The 15,325-nt window shown below is 43.3% G+C and overlaps 1 protein-coding gene across 1 annotated transcript in view; it reads left to right on the top strand.

Moving 5' to 3' along the window:
* Window positions 1–15,325, top strand: part of LOC129699345 (pleckstrin homology domain-containing family G member 1) — a 216,258-nt gene that overhangs the window by 154,207 nt on the left and 46,726 nt on the right. Inside the window, 1 exon segment of the mRNA XM_055639024.1 lies at window positions 12,919–13,019. Coding sequence (XP_055494999.1) covers window positions 12,919–13,019 — 101 coding nt within the window.

Here is a 15,325-nt window from a genome sequence, read left to right as displayed (position 1 = left end):
AAGACGTCCCCGAGCTCCGACGTACCCGCTACGTTCATTCTCCGTGCTTACCACGAGTTTGATTTTTTTTTAAACTCGGGAGAGCTCTTGGTATGAACTCGTACTGTGGGACAGTGCTATTAGGATTGCACTTGCAGATCTATAATGGTAATAGGTATTACAAAGAAAGGGAGACCTGAAGTATTTTCAGAGACAGTTCTTCATTCATGGTGTATTGCGGGCAAGGTTGTGTTGGCATTGTTACTTGACGCCCAGCAGACTGTGGTGAAGATGCACCCATGCTGCTGCTGCGTGGGAAATTCCACAACTTGGAGCCAGAGACGATGAAAAAAATGGCAATATATTTCCAATCTGAAGCACTGCTTTTATTCAGCTGAAATTGTTGGAAATAACATGCTCAACAGCAGAATTATTTGGACACATCCCCATTCTCTCATCTTTACCCAGTCCAATTTGTCCACTCTTTGACATCTCTCCCACTTCTGGTGATAAGTGAGTGAATGGTGGAGTGGGCCGATTGGCCTACTTCAGCTCCTGTGACTCATGAACTTATGCAATGAGCAACGTAATCATCCCACTGATACCCACAGACTTGGACATTTTCCTAATCCTATTAACTGTAAGGATTCTGTTCTGTTTTCCTGGTTTCTTTGTCGAACGTGCTCTGATTATGCCACCTTCTATAATCAGCATTTTAAACATTTATCTTATTTATACTTCTTCTTCTTCTTGCGTTTGAGGCAGCAGAAGTCTGCAGCAGGGTGATGCCATCCGGTTCGACATCCGTAGGTGCCCGCCCTAAAGAGGGCGCATGCTCCGGGTTGGCGCCAAGCTGCGGCGCTGCGCTGTCTCTGTTTGTTGTCGTTCGCCTGACTGAGGTCAGTTGACAGGGCTCACCACGTGGAGGTCGACAACATGAGCCCCTTCTTTATATTGAACCTATTTGAAAAAAACCATGGCTATGTCCATTCTATTTCCTTAACTTCTCACTTCCTTCCAGAGCAGAGTTCCCCAGATTCTTGCTCGCCCTTCACCCCTTATCTTCATCCGTGGGACTTGCTAGTGCCCGCCGGGGGCTTTGACTTTGACCGGGAGAGGAATGGAGAGCAGGGGAGAGACAAGACTTTGCCTTCCATCACAGTGAGGAGGAGATTCACTCTGATGGATGTTTGTGTGAATTGTGTTGGTGTGTGTCTTGGTTCTTTTCTTGTATGACTGCAGAAACCAAATTTCGTTTGAACTTCATGTGAGGTTCAAATGACAAATAAACGGTATTGTATATTATTGTATTGTATTATATCCTTCATTTCCAACAACAACATCACGAAACACCATCATCTCTGGACATTCTGAAAGGACATCTTGTGTTATGTAAATTACTTTCCATTCATTCCTGATACACCGTCCTAATCCCACTGCAACCTTCCTGTATACATAAATTGATGAAGCACCTGCCCATTCACCTGGTTCTCACAATATCCGGGGCCTCAGTGCTTTACCGTGCAGGGGCACTGTAGCAGGGAGGGAGGAGGTAAAAATGATGAAGTAGCAAAGAACGGCAGGTGCCGATCTACCAAGAAAAGAACCAAAATGCTGGAGTAACTCAGCGGGCCAGGCAGCAGCTCTGAAGAAGGGTCTCGACCTGAATCGTCACCTATTCCTTTTCTACGGAGATGCTGCCTGACCCACTGAGTAACTCCAGCATTTTGTGTCTATCTTTTGCGTAAAGCAGCATCTGCAGTTCCTTCTTACACATATTAATATTGTGTCTGATTATCGCTCCCTTTTTGCCTCATGCTGTTAACAAACCCTGCCTCCAATCTGTCATAGATATTCCCTGTGTGTTTATCTTTCCATCTCTATCTTTTCTTTCCATCACAATTCTCTTCACATTTCTAACTTTTCTCGATCTGGAGAAAGACTTTCCTCGGTAGACAAAAGTGCTGGAGAAACTCAGCGGGTGCGGCAGCATCTATGGGATCGAAGGAAATAGGCAACGTTTCGGGCCGAATAAGTCTGCGATAAACTTTCATCCACAGATCTGCATGACCATTTTATAGCGTCTGCAGTATTTGGCTCGTGCATTTGGAATGGTGTTGAAATTTGCCAGTCGGCACTGCAATGTCCTCAAGGGGGTCAGATTGTCAAGAGTTTCACTGCATTTTGGAAGAAGTGCCGATTGTTTCAACATTTTCAGCTGTAAACTTGCATTGCCAGCTTGATGCTGACACAAATGAACTTGGAGTGATCTGGAGCCGTGTTTGTTTCTAGCAGCGGCATGAACACAAATTTGTATTTTGATCTTCAAATGAAAATAAGGGCATTGTTTTCCATTTCTAATTCTTTCCATTGTACTCAATAAAATGTAAATGGATTTATGGGACGGTGTAATTATAATGGAACTTGTGTTTTAGAAGTAGAAGCATGCTTGGTTAAAATCCGAATGTTTTAACTTGATACTTGATTAATCGTGTGTGTATCTGGATGTTTGTTAGTGATGTATATTGTTCCCCAAAGAACTCAGAATTTCCCTTCAGACTCTTTGGGTCTGGACAAAGAATTGTCATTGAACAGCTGGTTGAATCCTATCCAGTCTAAGACTGGGTGATTGTCTTTTTGGCACCGATTCCTCTCTGCTTTGGAATTGAAAATTTTCCATTTTGTCACCGATATTTAAGGACCTGGAAGAATCTTCTTATGAAATGAAGTTGATAAATGAATTTACATAACCTTAAAATGGAGGAGGAGGTACCTTCTTTGACCCAAGGTACACAAAAATGCTGGAGAAACTCAGCGGGTGCAGCAGCATCTATGGAGCGAAGGAGATAGGCAACGTTTCGGGCCGAAACCCTTCTTCAGACCCATCCTGTCTAATCTGACTGCTGATATATTGATGTAGTTCCCTATTGCTGTTACCTTGGAATCTTTTCTTTGTGTATAACCAGATCTCTTGCAAATCCTATTGAACCTGTTCGCATTATTATTTGTCAAAATGTGAATTCAATGGTTTTAATTCTCGTCTTTTAAGTTCTTGTTTCTCCCCAACCTCTTGCCTTACAATCCTTGCCCAATCCTGGCTCTTTCTAATCTGTCTGATCTTTACTGAGTTTCCTGCCACCGAGAGTTTGCTTTGTCTACGCTATCAAAGCCATCATTAGTGGAGAAATAAACAGAAATCCTGTTCCTCCCCTCTGTATCTGGCTTTGACATTAGCCAGATTGAAATCAGTGGAAGCTGGGAATGCTCTTGAATTCCATTCTCCTTGTTTCCTCCCCGCAAATCACTCAGTGCAAGCCTGTTGGTTTGAGCTGCATAGAGTTTTAGCACCCAGTGGTTTATCAGCATGGTTGGATATCGGTGAGGTGTTAGTTAGTGTCTGAAAACCACCACATTACATGCAAAGCTGATGAACTACCAGTTCAAATAAGTTCAACTGTTACATGCCTGAGTTTCAAAATTAGCAAGGTTTGCTGTTGGGTAATGTTGGCACAATCTTTGATCCAACTTGCTCAGCACAAAAGGAGGTCCAAAACAGCAGTACTTCTAATATCCCAGGCAATGATTCAAACTTGTAATGGACCCACCACACCTGTGTTAGTGCTTAATCCTCTGCTAAAACCTTTATGCTCCAGATCCTGTTCCTAATTCCATTGCCTTGGCTTGGATCTCAATGGTTAAGTGTTTGGCTAATTCCTTTTTAGATTACATGCCAGAACTATCTGTTAATGCACTCCGTGTCATGGAGACATGCAGCACGGAAACGGGTCTTTTTGGTTACCGTGGCTGTGCTAATCATTTACAGTAATCCTACATTAATCCCATTTTGGTTCACCCCACATTCTCATCATCTCTACCTCTCCAACCCAAATGCTCTTACTCACCTATGTTTCAGGGTAATTCTACAGTGACTAATTAATAACTATGTGCAAACATTTTCTTCTGACCTCTAATGAAGGTGGTAATACTTGCCCATGGAAAACAATTCTCCATTTGAAAACTTGGGACTAGGGTTTGTTTTCATACCCTAGTCCCAAGCTTTCTGTTGTCTCCCAGTTCTGAGCTTTCTGTTGCCCCTTCATTTGACTCGCTCCTGCTTGTTTGAATCCCCCACCCCTCCCCCTCTTTCTCATGCCCATCCACCTATAATTGTATGCTCAAAATGGCATGCAATATTCCAATAGAGCATTCACCAATGTTTTCTATACATTCAACATACTTTCCATTCTTATACGTGTGGATTAAAATTGTGAATTAAAATCCCAGACTGGTTATCTGCTGTGGATCAGTTGTAGCACTCCTGTAAACTGGAGTTGTAGGTTGTTGTGCTAATATCACAAACTTTGGTTTAGTTTAATGTTGCATTTACCAAGGTACAGTGAAAAGATTTTGTTGTGTGCTAACTAGTTAGCAGAAAGAAAACACATGATTACAATCGAGCCATCCACAGTGTACAGATACATGATAAAGGGAATAACGTGAGGGGCAATGTTGGAACTGCATTACTGTGTGCATGTGGCTCTCTTTAGAATGGGAGTTAAGTTTAGAAATGTGGAAACAGGCCTTTCCGTCCGCTGAGTCCACGCCGACTTGCGATCCCAGTCCACTAGCACTATCCTACACTGGGGATTACCTAAGCTAATTAACCTCCAATGCTGTACATCTTTGGTGTGTGGGAAGTAACCAGAGCACCGACTAATTAAGGAGAAAGCCGACGCGGCCAAGTTCAAGTTCACGTTCAAGTGAGTTTACTGTCATGTGTCCCTGTATAGGACAATGAAATTCATGCTTTGCTTAAGGACACAGAACATAGTAGGCATTTACTACAAAACAGATAAGTGTGTCCATATACCATAATATAAATATATACACACATGAATAAATAAACTGATAAAGTGCAAATAACAGAAAATGGGTTCACAATAATCAGAAAATTGTCCGAGCCAGGTTTAATAGCCTGATGGCTATTACGGAGAGAACATGCAAACTCCGCATAGACAGCACCCTTAGTCAGGATAGAATCCGGGTCTCTGGCACTGCAAGGCAGCAACTCTACTGCTGTGCCACCATGCCGCCTCAATGTCATGGGCATACCAATCGATGGGGTATTTGTGTACTCAAGAGAGTCGGCCCTAATTTTGGGTGACTGGATTCTCTGCCCTTAGAAGCCTTGAGACCATCCATATGAATCACTTTGTCCAGCAAAGGTTTTGGATATTCAGAGGCAGCTTGGCAGCTGCAATATACTCCCATTGTAAATATGTACTTTCTATGAAGTTTACTTGTCTACAATCAAAATGTTAAAGCCTAGTAGACAATTAGAGCCATTGAAACTGTAGTTAGTCATTTATTGGTGTATTTCTGTTTAAAATATATATAAACTCAATGTACTTTGAATTTGGAGATTATACTGAGTGGGTCTCGAAAAGTATATATTTTGTCAGGATCTAACCCAAATCTCTGGCGCTGTAATGCAGCAACTCTACCGCTGCACCACCATGCCGCTCTTCAATAGTGTTGTGGGAGCTTCCACATCCTTTATGTCTTGACTTGTAAGCTGGGCCTTACTAGATCTGAAGTTTGTGCAGGTTAGCTAGCGAGGATCAGGGATGGGAGGAGAATGGGTCGGTGGCATGGTGTGATATCAGAATACAGGGTGCACTAATTCTGAGAGAATCCATCTATACAGCTGTTCTATTTTTTTTAGTTGGCTCCTTGCCTGGAATAGATGTCAGTTGGAATGTTTGACATAAATGCTTTTGTTTTGGCACCATAGACAGATTGAATCCAATGTTTTCATTACACAGCTATGGCATTTTAACCCCTTAATTAAGGACACTTTACTGGATACTGCAAACTGTTAATGAGCGACATCTAAAGTGGAGCTTTCAGACTGCATAGTGCATGTTAATGCTCACCAGAGCGGCAACTGGGGTATTTATGTAGTCTTTGGATGGCTGAATTTTAGTGTTGGCACGTTTCAGTTCAGTTTAATTTATTGTCACGTGTACCAAGGTACAGTGAAAAGCTTTTGTTGCGTGTTAACCAGTCAGCAGAAAGACAATACATGATTACAATCAATTCATTTACAGAGTGTAGATACATGATAAGGGAATAACTTTTCGTGCAAGGTAAAGCCAACAAAGTCCGATCAAGGATCGTCCGTGGGACATCAAAGAGGTAGATAATAATTCAGCACTGCTCTCTGGTTGTGGTCGGATGATTCAGCTGCCTGATAACAGCTGGGAAGAAACCATTCCTGAATCTGGTGGTGTGTGTTTTTTCATCTTTTGCCAGATGTGAGAGGGGAGAAGAGGGAGTGGCCAGGGTGTGATTCGTCCTTGATTATGCTGCTGGCCTTGCAGAGGCAGCATGAGTTATAAATGGAATCAATAGATAGGAGGTTGGTTTGTGTGATGACATGTGCTGTGTCCACAATTCGCTGCAGTTTCTTACGGTCCTGGATGGAGCTGTTCCCAAACCAAGCTGTTATGCATCCTGATAAAATGCTTTCTATAGTGCATCTGTAGACGTTTGTGAGAGTTGTAAGGGACATGCCAAACTTCCTAAGCCGTCTAAGGAAGTAGGTGTTGGTGTGCCTTCTTGATCATTGCTTCAAATTGGAGTGGTCCAGGAGAAGTTGTTGGTGATATTAACTCAGAGAAATTTGTATTTTTCGACCATCTCTACTTCGGTACCATCAATGCAAACTGGAGTGTGTGCACCGTTTGGCTTTCTGAAGTCGATCACCATCTCCTTTGTCTTGTTTATATTGAGAGAAAGGTTGTTGTCTCGACACCAGGTCACAAAGTTCTCATTCCCCTTCCTGTACTCCATTGCACCATTATTTGATATTTAGTTCAGTGGGCAGCTCTATGCCCAGAATATCATGGCTTCAAGCTCCACAAAACAAATGGTTAATAGGGCACACCAACACCTTTGCTTCCTTCGGAAGTTTGGCATATCCCCAACAACTCCCACCAACTTCTTGTAGCGATTTAACGTTGAAAGCATTTTATTGGGCTGCAACACAGTTTGGTTTGGGAACAGCGCTATCCAAGACTGCAAGAAATTCAAGAGAATTGTGGACACAGCCCAGACCTTCACACAAACGAACCTTCTTTCCATTTATTCCATTTGCACTTCGGCAAGGCAACCAGCATAATCAAGGCTGAGTCACACCCACTTATCTCCTGTCCCATCAGACAAGAAGTAGAGTAGTACAGGGCTCTAAATTAACGGTTGCCCGGGTGCCAATGGCCACCTGAAGTCCCGCCGGGCAACCTAAAAGCCGTGTTATTTTGTCCGGCTTGGCAAGCACTCGGGACACCTATCGATAGACTCTGAGCGGGCCCCCCTCTCTATCTCTCTCTCTCTCTCTCTCTCTTTGTCACTCTCCGTCCGCCCGCCATCCATGTCCGGGCCACCGAGTGTCCGCACTCCGGCCTCTCCTCATCCGCCGGCACGGCCGGCCGCCTTGCACATGCGCACTGCCACGGCCAGCACATCATCAGCCGCCCTGCACATGCGCATTGCCACGGCAACTGGTCGGCGCCGGGCACTTTCTCCCTCCCTTTGCATTGTGGGAGATCTGGTCGCCATTGCTGTCCGGTCGCCGCCTCACCGCGATCGCTGAAACCCAACGCAGATTCACTCCCTGGAGTTGGAGTAACTCCCTGGAGTAACACTTGCATCTTGGTTTCCTGGTCCTCCAAAAATATTCCAAATGGAATTTAAACTGGAGGTGGTGGAGGGTCCACCACCAAACTCCAAACTCTGAACAATAACAGCCTATTGTACTTTATCAGTTTATTTATTGTGTATATATATATGGGAAATGGTATATAGACACACTGAAGTTTTATCTCCTGTTCTGTATTATGTTTACATATTATGTTGTGCTGCAGCAAGCAAGAATTTCATTGTCCTATCTGGGACACATGACAATAAAACACTCTTGACTTAGACTTAAGCAAAAAAGGGTTCTTGGGGAAAAAAGAGCTACCTTAAATTTAGTTGCGTCTGGTTGGGTAACTATGGTAGGGTAAAGACTATTCCATGCTTTAATTGTGCAGGGGAACTCCATGGAACAGCCAGCATCTCTGGATAGAAGAAATTGGGTGACGTTTCGGGTAGAGACCCTTCTTTAGACTCCCTCTGGTTTTAGTGTTTTTAGTTTAATTTAAAGATACAGCGTGGAAACAGGCCCTTTGACCCACCGAGTCCACGCCGACCACTGATCACCCGTACACTAGTTCTATCCCACACATTAGCGACGAGAGTCAAGAGTGTTTTATTCTCTCACATCCCAGTTAGAACAATGAAATCCTTACTTGCAGCAGCACAACAGAATATGTAAACATCGTACTCTGTGAACAATGCTATAAACGAGAAAACAAAACAGTGTATATTTATATATGAATATATAACTATATAAATATATATACATATATTATTATTATATAAAACTGTGTGTGTGGACACACACACACACACACACACACACACACACACACACACACACACACACACACACACACACACACACACAATTTCCCTCCTGGGATTAATAAAGTTCTATCGTATAGTATTGTGTGTGTAGGAAGGAACTGCAGATGCTGGTTTAAACTGAAGATAGACACAAAAAGCTGGAGTAACTCAACAGGTCAGACAGAATCTCTGGACAAAAGGAACATATTACGTTTTGGGTTGGGTCTGAAATGGGTTCCTGCACACCTTTGGAATGTGGAAGGAAACCAGAGCACCCGGAGAAAACCCATACGATCAAAGGGAAAAGGAGCAAACTCCATACAGACATCACCCATATTCAGGATCAATTCCGGGTCTCTGACACTTTTAGGCAGCAACTTTATGGCCAATGTACTGCCCCATAGTCTTGAACTGAATTAAACCCCACAGTAGCTATAAAGGGGGACATAAAGTGTCTTAGAGATTTAAGACTGAAAATAGATAGTTTATTCTTTTTAGTAACCAAAATTATCAACATATAATTGTTTGTGTGTTGGAAAACAAAATATAGTGGCATAGCTGGTAGACTTGCTGCCTCACATGCCAGAGATCTGTGTTCGATCCTGTTCTCCAGCACTGTCTGTGTTGAATTTGCATATTCTCTCTGAAAGCGTGTAGGTTTCCTCCCACATCCCAAAGATGCATTGGCTTTGTAGGTTAACTTGTCTCTGTATAATTGCCCCTAATGTGTAGGGAGTGGGTGAGGAAAGTGGGATAACAGAACTTGTGTGAATGGGTGGTAGGTAAAAAAGCTGGAGAAAATCAACGGGTGAGGTAGCATCTATGGAGCGAAGGAATAGGTGACGTTTTGGGTTGAGACCCTTCTTCAGACTGATGTTGGGATGGGGGGGGGGTGGCGGGAAAAAGAAAGGAAGAGGTGGACACAGTAGGCTGAGGGAGAGCTGGGAATGGGAGGGGAAGGAGGGAGAAAGCATGGACTACCTGAAATTGGAGAAGCCAATGTTCATACCGCTGGGGTGTAAACTACCCAAGCAAAATATGAGGTGCTGTTCCTCCAATTTACGGTGGGCCTCAATCTGGCCATGGAGGAGGCCCAGGACAGAAAGGTCGGATTAAGAATGGGAGGGGGAGTTGAAGTGCTGAGCCACCGGGAGATCAGGTTGGTTATTGCGAACTGAGTGGAGGTGTTGTGCAAAGCGATTGCCAAGCTTGTGCTTGGTCTCACCGACCGAGCTTGATCACACGCTGAATAATCCAACCACATTTTTGTTTGGAAGTGGAAAGAAATAATAAAAATTGCATTCATTGCAACGTGTAAAAAGAGTTGCGATACTGTTTTGTAATTTTGCTGCATGTCATTTATCATGTCTTGTTTGGTGAATATGTTTAGATTGTGACTTTATTTGAAGCAGAAATAATATGTGAATGCTTCATTGAGCATAATTCCAACTGGTAACTACGCACTTCGTCCGAGAACATTATCGCACGTGTCATACAAGCAGTCTTAAATAACCACTTAAACTGCCATTTGGCAACCTAAAAAGCTGCCTAGGTTGCCCGGCTGAAAAAAAGTTAGTTGAGAGCCCTGAAGTATGAAAATGCACATCTCCAGATCCAGGGACAGTTTCTTCCCAGCACTAATCGGGCAACTGAACTGCCCTATCAACAACTCAAGAGTGCTCCTGAGCTACTATCTACCTCATTGGAGATCCTCAGAGTATCAGTAATCAGACTTAAAAGGACTTTATTTTGCACTAGACGTTATTTCCTTTATCATGTGTCTGCACATTGAAATGGTGCACAGATGTCTTGATTGTAATTATGTATAGTCTTTCCGTTGGGTGGTTAGCACGCAACAAAATCTTTTCATTGTCCCTTAACCTTGGTGGTCCAATCTGAAGAAGGGGCCCGACCTGGAACGTCACTTTTCATGTACTCCAGAGATACTGTCTGACCCACTGAATTACTCCAGCATTTTAGGTTATTTTTTCCAGATGACTTTGACTCTTTCTCAAAATCTTTTGAAAATTGGTTGCAAATCAAATTAAAATGTGCTCTTGTGCATTGTTCAATGAAGCAGCATATGTGTCAACAAATGGGGTCAATGTCATCGGCATAGTTGGTTTTGATCAGTGTAGAATTAAAGCCAAAGCAAAAAGTTGCATAAATTCCTTGTGAATTATCACACTGCAATTGACTGCATGTTGTGGGTCATATTCTAAAATGCTTACTGCAATGTAGACCACACAGTTATAAAAGTTGTCAGAAATTGCCCTTGGTAGTTGTAATGAACTCAAATCGGAATGCATCATCTTCTTTAGTTCCTCTTTTCTATTTACTGCCAACTCCACACCCATAACCAAAGCAGTAATCAATCCAGGTCTCCAACTCTTTTGAGGATTGACACTTTATAAACCAGGAACTGCTCTTTCTTTTTAAACAGAAAATGGTTATAAAGAACATGAGGAAAATCAATTGGACAAAAGAAGTTTGGCAAAAAACTGAGAAAGGAACAATGTGGCATGATTGATGTTGAATTGTTAATCAAAGTCCCAGGTTCAATACTCAGAAGCCACCGAGGAGTCTAGACAAAGTTTGCAAATGATAAACTAAACTTAATGTTGATGCATGAAAGATCTTGTACATTACAAGTAAACTTGATGTAGAAGAACGCCTGTAAAAGATGTGGAAGTAATTATAAATCCTAGACGAAATAAGTTGGAAGGAACAATTTGTTATCAGAACAGACTGCGAGGCTGTCATCTCTGAAACAGTAAAGCAGACTTAAAGCCTTGTGTCCTGCGCAGTGCCTTTCATGGTAATCCCAGAGTGCTTCACCGCCAATGAAGTACTTTGAAGTGTACTCGCTGTTTTTAGGAAGGAAACTAATTTGTACGCAGCTCGCTTTCCAAACTAAGGCAAGATGGTGCCCAGATCAAGTGTCGGTTAAATGATAATAAATTGGTGAGAGGACTTTGAACTGTATCGAGGGAGATCCTGGATCCATGGAGGGGGGGAGATTCTTACCAAAAACGGACATCCCTAACGCTGCGTGATGCTTGCTCATGAGTGCATAATGAACCCGGGTTGGGCACCGAGAATGCAGGGAGAATGTTCGGTGAATTTTTGTAACTTTGTCACCGCCAGAAACGTGGCAACACTCGCGTACTGCCTAGGTGAGGTCTGCTATATGATTTTACTGGGTTGTATGCAAAACAAAGCATTGCATAATAAAGTATAATTGAATTGAATAATGGGGTGCACAATAAAATTGTGTATTTCGACTCCACTCCATACCAATCCTCAGCCCTTGGCTCTGGGCCGTGCAAGAACCCCTATTGTTGTGTGCAGGCCTGATACACTTCATCATTGCTTGCTCCTTTCTGGACTGATTGGCCTTTATTTCCATCTTGGCAGCTACCTACTTCCACCAGACAACTCATTGGATTGCTCTTCAGAGAGCCAACACAGACTTGACGGCCTGATTGACTTTCTCCTTTTCTCGCAATTCTATTTTGGGTTGATCCAGTAAATGAAACCCAGCTGTGTCATCTGGAAGCAAACATTGAACCTTGGCGAGCTCTTGAATACTCTGCATAGTTCTGGTCTGCAGATTTAATAAAGGATATAGAAGCAAAAGGAAGTTGATTCACAAGGGCCAGGCGGCTTGTAACTTCTTGATTCCAGCAGACAGCACTGAACACGCTGGGCCTTTGTTTCTCTGGATTTTCTTTTAAAGGTTATCTAAAGAATTTTTAAATTATGAAAGGATTTGTTTGAATGGACATTAAATTCCTCAAGTAAATTGAAAAGTATTGCTAAAATTAGATGCAGGAGAAGCTCCTGAATTCCGAATGGGGAATGTAAAAGTTGTTCATTTTTAACTGAGGCAAATAGTATTGATCCATTATTGAAGAACGTGGGCAAGTGTGTGGAACAAAGAAATAGAAGGGTGTGCAGACAAAGAATGGGAGATTGCTGGTCTGAACTTAAAAATTGATCGACCTGTTGGTTAAATAGCCAATTTCTTCAGAATAAATTCTGCAATACTGCAAGTTCAGGATGGACTTAATCTCTTTAATTGATGTTTGACATTGGTTCTAGTTGGGTAGAAGGATAAAAACACTGTTAGAGAAGGGAGGGGGTGAGGGGAAATAGAAGAAAGTTTGAAGAACTAATTACCCATTTGTCAGGGGACAGTGATGGGAGAATGCAATTTGGAAGAAACCAGGGTCATTCGTTCCAGTCTGAAGAAGGGTCTTGACTCGAAACGTCACCTATTCCTTTTTCTCCAGAGATGCTGCCTGACCCACTGAGTTACTCCAGCTTTTTGTGTCTGTCTTTGGGAAGATAGCATTGTTAGGTTGGGCCTGGGTAGTGTCATGGTCTGTATCTTGTTTTGTCGTAATACCCTGTTCTTGTGTTCTTTAGGACTATCTAGACTGCATCACGGAACAGTCAAGGCTCCCCCTGGGGATAGAAGACCGCTTGGCCTTGTTTGGGAACATTGGGGACATCTATCGTTTCAACAGGTAAGCTATTCCCAATTTAACAATCCGCTTCAGTGCTTTTTATGAATCTGCTCAAGGGCTTAAGTAATCCCAATTGATGTTTCTACTATTCCCCAACCAAATGAGATGCAATGGCAGGCAACCCAAGCCTGGGATTCAAAAATGGCACCCAAGCCTGGCGACTTAAGAATAAGGGGTAAGCCATTTAGAACGGAGACAACAAAACACTTTTTCTCACAGTTGTGAGTCTGTGGAATTCTCTGCCTCGGAGGGCGGTGGAGGCCAGTTCTCTGGATACCTTCAAGAGAGAGCGCGATAGGACTCTTAAAGATAGCGGAGTCAGGGGATATGGGGAGAAGGCTGGAACGTGGTACTGATTGGGGATGATCTGCCATGATCACATTGAATGGCGGTGCTGGCTCGAAGGGCCGAATGGCCTACTCCTGCACCTATTGTCTATTGACTCTCTTCATGCTGGTCCGAGGTGGATGTGCAATTACTCATTGCAATCGCTCCACTCTTTGAAACCTCTTTTCAAACAACAGCATTTCTAACTATCTGTAGCCCCTTTTATTTTGTGTTTCTTTTAATTCTTTGAAACAGCGGCGATTGTAGATTCAACTTCATTGCAACAACTGTTCCATAAGGTCATGGGATAGGAGTATTATTAGGCCATTTGACCCATCAAGTCTACTCCACCATTCAATCATAGCTGATCTATCTCTCCATCCCAACCCCATTCTCCTGCCTTTTCCCCATAACTTCTGACACCTGACATTTTATTGAATCTGATATAGAGAGAGCCATGCAGACTGATGTTGGTTCTGTGGAGGTAATCCCCTCCACTGTCTTTGCCACATGCTCCCTGCTCATTGTTCTTTTGAGCTTTGTACAATCCATTTTAGCAAATCTACTTTTAATTTGCTTCTGACACACTTCCCGTAATGACTGCCAGATTGTTATAACTTGCTGAGAACTTAAATGATCATTTATAGTTGTGCTCTATGCTGTGACTTTGATTGAGCCACAAGGAGATTTTAAAAAAGAGTATTTATGCAGCACAAGCAGATATTGAGGAGGAGACCGGGGGGAAGAATCTTCCATTAGATTCTCTGGGAAGAATCTCTCTGAATGTAAGGTACATTGAAGTATTGTGCTCCAAGCACAAATGGAACAGCAGGTGATTAAATAGTTGAAGATGCATAGTTATCTTCCACATCTGCTTGAACATGGAACAACGCATCACACAGACCCTTCGGCTCATGATGCCTTTGCCAATCAAGATGCCAAACTAATCCCACCTGCCTATCGAACATAGAACAGTTACGTTCCAGATTAAGGTCTTTTTAGGAAGACTCCTCCTCCTGCTCCCGCAGAACTTTCTCACCACTACACGAACATGTGGAATCAAGCGTACAAGACTAATGGAATAAGGATTGAATTTTCAATTTTGTGATTTGGGTGGGAGAGTGGGGCAAAGCTGACGTTGAAAATATAAAACAGATTGTTGTTTTGAACATGTTGATACATGTGGAGAGCTGGAAGACTGGAACATTAAATAACAGGTAGACAAAAATGCTGGAGAAACTCAGCAGGTGATGCAGCATCTATGGAGCGAAGGAAATAGGCAACGTTTCGGGTCGAGACCCTTCTTCAGATTGATGTGAGGGTGGGGGGGGGGGGGGGTGGGGGGGTGGGGAGGCGGGAAGAAAGGAAGAGTGGGCTGAGGGGGAGTTGAGAAGGGGAGGAGAAAGCAAGGACTATCTGAAATTAGAGAAGTCAATGTTCATACCGCTGGGGTGAAAACTGCTCAAGCAAAATATGAGGTGCTGCTCCTCCAATTTACGGTGGTCCTCACTCTGGCCATGGAGGAGGCCCAGGACAGAAAGGTCTGATTCGGAATGGGAGGGGGAGTTGAAGTGCTGAGCCACCGGGAGATCAGGTTGGTTATTGCGAACTGAGCGGAGGTGTTCGGCAAAGCGAACGCCAAGCCTACGCTTGGTCTCACCGATGTAGAGCAACCGACACCTAGAGCAGCAGATGCAATAGATGAGGTTGGTGGAGGTGCAGGTGACCCTCTGCCGCACCTGGAAAAACTGCTTGGGTCCTTGAATGGAGTCAAGGAAGGAGGTAAAGCGACAAGTTTAGCATTGCAAGGGAAAGTGCCTGGAGTGGTTCGGGTGGGAAGGGATGAATTGACCAGGGAGTTACGGAGGGAACGGTCTCTGCGGAAAGCAGACAGGGGAGGAGATGGGAAGATGTGGCAAGTGGTGGGATCACGTTGGAGGTGGCGAAAATGTCGGAGGATTATTTGTTGTATGTGACGG

The sequence above is a fragment of the Leucoraja erinacea genome, chromosome 8, assembly GCF_028641065.1.
Source record: "Leucoraja erinacea ecotype New England chromosome 8, Leri_hhj_1, whole genome shotgun sequence".
NCBI classification, from domain to species: Eukaryota; Metazoa; Chordata; class Chondrichthyes; order Rajiformes; family Rajidae; genus Leucoraja; species Leucoraja erinaceus.
The sequence above is the reverse complement of the archived record's forward strand: the minus strand, read 5'-3'. Positions and strand labels throughout refer to the sequence as shown.